General features: G+C 53.1%; 1 protein-coding gene across 4 annotated transcripts in view; it reads right to left on the bottom strand.

Annotated features, from left to right (window-relative positions):
* The window catches only part of Ehd1 (EH domain containing 1), a 35,879-nt gene that overhangs the window by 15,388 nt on the left and 14,219 nt on the right, over positions 1-6,272 (bottom strand). For all 4 annotated transcript variants that reach the window (XM_010636034.3, XM_010636033.3, XM_010636031.3 and 1 more), the window contains exons 2-3: positions 5,763-6,189; positions 2,221-2,318 (exon numbers count right to left, since the gene is read on the bottom strand). In XM_010636034.3, the coding sequence (XP_010634336.1) occupies positions 2,221-2,318; positions 5,763-6,166 (502 nt within the window). In that variant the 5' untranslated portion in view covers positions 6,167-6,189. The remainder of the gene's footprint in view (positions 1-2,220; positions 2,319-5,762; positions 6,190-6,272) is intronic.

Genomic DNA, 6,272 nt, shown 5'->3' with positions numbered 1-6,272 from the left:
AAAAAAAAAAAAAAAAAAAAAAAAAATTGGTTTGAGCTCACTATTGAGCTAAAGTCCTTCTCCAATCAAAGGGACACAGTGACCTTTTGGCACCCTGCTCCTTTCTCCCAGGATGCAAGGGAAGCTTTCTGTGGAGATGGGAAACCGGGCTGCAGGGCCCCATCAGGCAGGCCTTGGCATCTCCTGCTGGCCTGTTCCTCACATGTCTTCTCACAGGGTACCTGAGGGCTGGCACCGCCTAGCATCCTGATGTCTTCTTGTCCCCACCAAAACTCACTGCCAAGGTGACAGAAGGATCGCTTTGTTACCTTGTCCCAGAGAGATCAAATTTATATGCTGCCCCACGTCTCTTTTCCAACAGGAAATGAAGTGGGGAGGGATGCATCCCAGCAGGCGGGGCCAGCAATCCCAGTCCAAGCTGCCTGCTAAGCTCTGAGGACACAGGGCTGGGGCAGAACCTCAGGCAACCTAAGGGAAACAGCTGCTGCGGAGTTTCTTTTCATGAGTCAACAGCGGCTCTAAGAACCTCAAACCTTTTCCCTGCAATACCTTCACTCTGGTCTCAAATGCCACACAGTCAGGGGCACTCTGGCAAGATAAGCCTCTTCTGGTGATTGACTTCCTTATCCAAGTCTATGAACACACCAGCCATGTGGGCCAGCTGGGGCCTCAATGTCTATCTGAGGGCCCCTGCTACAGGCCTCATACAAGAGTCAGGATTACTCAGCCCACAGCAGGCTTAGTGTTAGCTTTTTTTTTTTTTAAGAGCAGGAAAATTTATTGGGGAACAGGAGTGGGAAATAAGAATAGCTTCTGAGAGACAGGAGGGGTCCTGAATGGGTTGCCCTGTGTTAACTTCAGCTTAAGAGTAACTTATTTACATTGTCTGGCCTTGCACTGGCAATTGACAGAGCTTTGGCTTATCAGGCATTTTCTTAACACCAAGTAGGAACAACAATAGCAGTAAGAAAGAAGAAAGAAGAAAACTGGCTCTGGCTTTTTTAGAAGGGGTCCTCAAATCTGTTACCTTGAACTCCCAGGACTGTCTCTAACACTGGGGTGGGGGAGCCTAAAAGCATTACGTAGCAGCTTTCAACCCTGCGTGGAGACAGACTTTTAGCATGTACCAGCCCATCGCATGCCACACTGGCCAGGGTCCACAGCCTGGAGAGAGAGTAGGAGTTGGGTGTGGTAGCACATCTACAATACTAACACTCTGGGAGGCTGTGGTAGAATCACAAATTCAAGTTCGGCCTGGACAACTCTGAGATCCTTGTCTCAAAATAAAAAGTTAAACAAAGGGCTGGGGATGTAGCTTAGTCCAGAGGCTCTGAGTTCAATCTCCAGTAATGAGAGAGAGAGAGAGAGAGAGACAGAGAGAGAGAGAGAGAGAGACAAAAGGCCCGGCCCCCTCATGCTGCAGCAGAGACTCCAAATCCCACACTGCTGGTTTTAACTGAAAGGCTACCTACAATAGGGCGGTCCAGAGGGCAAGGGACATAGGAAAGATATACAAGTTAAAGATAAGTGAACCTGGCCCCTGGTCCTCCACCTCTCCTTGAGTCTTTCATTTTCCCTTTGCAGCTATAGGCTCCACCCATGCCAGAAGGCCCTGCAGTGAGTGCTCAGCCTACTCCAGAGGGATAGGGGCAGAGGCATGACCCAGGCCACACTCACTTGGAATCAGATTTTCAAAAAGCAATGCAAAACTGAGAGGACTTGACACAGCTGGAACAGGGCCCAGATCACTAATGTGCAGCAGCAAATCTCAGCAGGAAAATCTCAGGCCCTCAGTACACAGCCCCAGAGAGGCTGCTGACTAGCAAGAGCTAAGCAAATTTAAACAGTTTCAACTGCCCCAAAGCGGTTCTGCTAGTTTCTCCTTTTGCCTGGTGGGCTCAGTCCTGCTGGAAAGCAAAGTTCTCAAATGCAAACTTAGGCAGGTGCTCCTTGGGTGTCAGAAGTGATGGCTGGGACATTGGCCAGTTCCCTCCCACTTTACTGCATGGCCTGGAGCCTCACCTGCCCTATTTCCACCTGCCTCAGGGGTTCAAAAGCAATCTACCAAGGGGAAAGGGCTCTTGTCACCTAAGCAGAGGGAGGTGAGGAAGAAAGTAGCTCCCGCTCTCTCACATGGACACTTTTCTTTTTTTAAAAAGCCTAAGGGCAGCATCACAGATATCAGATAGGGCTGTCACAGGTCCAGGTGAGCCTGTTTACCTCTGCTGATGCGCTGCTTCTCTCCCGACAGGATCCCAGGAGTGTCGATGATGCTGATGCTGTCCAGGACCGGGTTGGGGAGCTGTGCACACATAAACCTGCATGAGAGAACAGCCAAAGAGAGCTGTCAGGACAGAGTCCTCACTGTTCTGATGCCACAGGAGGGCTCTGGTCCTCCTCTGCCCCCACCCTGGTTTTTTGTTTCCTATCATCCTGATTTCCAGGGTGGCCAGCAAAGTGGAAAAAAATTTTTTGGAGGGGGTTGGGTGGGTGGGTTAAAAGCCAAGGCCTTGTACATGCTAAGCACATGCTCTACCACAGACCACACTTGTACACCCTAAATATCAGACCCCCTTCAACTGGAAATGTAGCCAGAGGTCTCCAGAGGACCCACAGCAGCACTTCTCTCATGCTTATTTTCCCTCAAGAGTTCCAGAGTTCAACTTCCAGGTTGGTGACTTATTAGTGAAAGCTGGGTAAGCCTAGGCCACCAGTGACTCCAGAAAGGAAACAGAAGCCTGACATGGGGACCCCATAATTCCGTGAAAGAATGTCCAGCCACTTGGCTGAATCCCCACACACAGAAGAGAGATGATCTTGTCCCATTGCTGCTGGGTCAGCCCTCCCCCCTTTGACCCAGATGCTTGGGTGAAGGGGCTGTGATAGGCCACTGGTAAAAGCTGGGGGCACGACACAGGCTGGCTGATGGTAGAGAGGGAAGCACAGACATTCTCTGAAAGTCAAAGCTGGCACAAGAACAAAGGTGCAGACAGTCTTGAACCTGGTGGTGCAGGGTGCTTGACCGTGCAGCTAGGCCTCCATTCCAGAACTCAGAGAAGCCAGCTCGAGAACAGCCTAGGGGCTGTCTCAATCTAGAGTAGCAAAGGGCCAGGGATTTAGCTCAGTAGCTCTGTTGCCTGCCTCACAAGCACAAGGACCTGAGTTCAATGCCCAGCACCAAAAACAAAAACAAAATCAACTGAGAGCAGCGATTCTTTACTGAACACAGAAAAGGATCCTTTAGAAACTTCTCTGAAAAAGGTATTGTGAGCAAAGGAAATACAGACCCATTGTCTGTAGGATGCAGGCTCAAAGCTGCCCTTCCAATGGTGGCGAGGTCTCAGGGATGACTAGACTCTCCTGTGGCCCCAGCCCCCAAGTGACCAGTAGCCCACAGGCTGGGGCAGCAAGACAGCATGACAGGTGCTCTCTGCACAGCAGAGCGAGCTAACCTGCACAGTGAGCAAACCATGGACCTCGTCCTCACCAGCCCAGCCCAGAGCATGCCTGCCCAATGTCACTGCATGCCCAAGTTGGAGCTCCTATGCAGGAAGGGACTTACCAGAGAGGATGACAGAAGCAAAGGAATGGAAGCAGAACTGTCTCTGAGAAAAAACATACATGAAAATGTCCTGTAAAGGGGGCCTGTTGAGCAAGGGAGCGTTTGCAGGATGTGGAGACAGGATGCTCTGCCAAGCCCAGGGAGTGTGACAGGCAGCACAGATGCCTCACACCTCATTTGTCTCCATCTCACTCTACAAGTGGGAGAGCCGGTTGTGCAACGAGCCACTCTCAGGACTCCCTGACTGTGCCCTACCTGGAGCTGCTCTATTAGACTGCATTTTCACAGCAGCCATTCATGGGAAAAAGGTTGGAAAGGCAAGTTCATGACTCAATGGGTCTCTTTAATAGAGCTGGGAGAGGCTGAATTGGCCACAGAAAAGCCCTTTTTGTTGTGCCCTCCCCAGCAGGCGGCACCCTGTGCTCCACACATCCTGACACAGCATGGGCCTCAGCTCTGGCTAGTAAGGCCTCCTTGGCAGGGCTGTCAGTGTTCAGGGATCCTCTGGAGATGCAGTGATGGCAAGAAGGACGTGAAAGCAGGATTCTTGGAACTGGTGGTCCACACACCATCAAGGTACCAGTCTCCGACCCAGGTTTCCAAAACTCTTCTCTTTCCAAGCAGAAGTAGCAGTGGGTGCTGGCTTAACTTAATGGGTGGCCTTGACCCGTCAGCTGGACCCTCTGAGCTGATCAGGTGAGGCTGCTGAGATGGTATCTAAGATCCTGTCAGCACTGAAACTCTAGGCTTCCAAAGGCAGAAAATGGGCCAAGTGCCGTTTCTCCTTTCACAAAGGATCTGCCCTCACAATCAAGTGAGGACCTATGCACAATAGAGGTCAGGACAGTCACCCTTCTGATCACACCCAAAGTTCTGCCTGGGAGAAGAGACCTAATGAGTGGACCTTCCAGCAAAGGATTCCAGCTCCTCAGAATGAAAGGCTGCCCCACCTACACGCTGCAGATACCAAGCTAAAACACAAGTACTGTATGATATCCTTAGAGAATGAGTGGCTCCGGGCTAAGAGGTCCAACCTTTCAGCAGCCTCACTCAGCCCAAAGGACCCTGACAGCAAACACGATCAGCATAAAAAATCAGAAGGACGGGCTGGATGGCTGGAACTGGCAGACACTGAATGTTAGGACACAGGCAGGCCTGGCCTGAACTAGCTGGGCTCTAGGGCCAGCAGCCTGCCCTTCGTACTGGACAGTGTCTGGAAAGGAATGTGATCACCAGGGGTGGAGACTTGGAAGGCAGGGTTCAGATTCTTTCCTAGGCGCTTCCCCTGACTCAGACTTCAGACTTCAAAGGCATGTGGACTCCCTGCCTGAAAGAGGGAGCAGGAGGGAAGGCCTGTGGTATGTCTCTTGGGGGCAGGATGCCTAGAGTTTCTTTAGAGAGAGGTAAGCTCTGTCATTGAGAGGGAGGACTGCTCTAATTAGGATGAGGCAAGTCTCACCCATTTAACTGAGGGAACTTGAGAGTAGGTTAAGGAAGTTCCTACTGAGTCTACAGGGGGACTTGGGGCCTAAAATTCATTTCAGGGCTCCCAGGGCCAGACTCCTGAAGCCCCTGGAGCAGCACTGACCCATTAAGAGCTTCCTTGGGGAGAAGAGTTCAGACCAGGTCTATTGCCTCCCAGCAAGGGGCTGCCCCAAAGTCAGCCGGCCATAGCAGAACCTCCTTATCTCTTCTACACAAAACCACAGGTCCCAAGAGGCAGAGCAGAAACACACCAAGCCAAGGGTAGGGTTTTCCCTAGGGATACTTATGATACAGATACCCACAGGGGTTGATGTGAATGAAATTAGGTGCATCCAGTCTAGGAAAGGAAGTGGAGACAAAAACATGAGGGCAGGTTCTATGGCTCAGCTTCCTGAATGTGGTCCCCGGTTCTGTGCAAAGTGGGGCTGGGTACTGCGGGAGGGTTTGGGAGTTTAACTGGTAACCGGGAAGATCGTGAGGGCATCAGACGCCTGAGGAGCCCACGATGGCCATTCCCAGACCCCCAGGTGGGCTGGAAAGGGTTTTCTGCGTGGCGCGACAGGGACCGTGTCCCTGGGAGTGGTCACCCCACAGTCTGGCTGAGGACTCAGAGACAAAGAACTGCAGGGGCGACGGTAGCAGGGGCTAGGGTCGCTCCCCGAGTGCAGGTCCTGGCCTGACAGGCCCTCGCGCCGCCGAGGGAAAGTATGGGTACCTGTTGAGGAAGGCGTTGCCGAAGGCGTTGAGCTTGCGGAAGGGGCGCCGAGGATCCACGACGAGCGCGTTGCCTGGCACCACGCCCTCGCTGGGGCCGTGCATGACCGCGATGAAGGAGTCGGTGGTGGGCTCAGGTCCGATGCGCATCCCGGGAAAGTCCTGCTCGATCAAGTGCCGGATGAAGGTGGTCTTGCCTGTGCTGTACTGGCCCACGAGGAGCACCATGGGCTTGTTGTCGAAGTCAGCATCCTCCAGCGCGGGCGAGTGGAACTCGTGGAAGCGGTAGTGCTCCTCCAGGGGCAGCAGCTTCTGCGCGTACAGTTGCCGCAGCCCCTCCGCCACCGTCTGGAAGAGCTCCGGCTCCTTCTTGCGGCGGGCATCCTTGCTCACCCAGCTGAACATGCTGCTGTAGACTGAGCCGGCTGCTGCGGGGCAGAAAGGCGGCTGAGCGCGGAGCTGAGGAGGTGCCAGCCAGCCGGCTGAAGGAGGCGGGCGGCTGTGGCGGCGG

The sequence above is a fragment of the Fukomys damarensis genome, unplaced genomic scaffold, assembly GCF_012274545.1.
Source record: "Fukomys damarensis isolate Sample0158 unplaced genomic scaffold, DMR_v1.0_HiC HiC_scaffold_27, whole genome shotgun sequence".
Classification (NCBI taxonomy): domain Eukaryota; kingdom Metazoa; phylum Chordata; class Mammalia; order Rodentia; family Bathyergidae; genus Fukomys; species Fukomys damarensis.
Note: the sequence above shows the minus strand (reverse complement) of the source record. Positions and strands in the feature narration are given on the sequence as shown.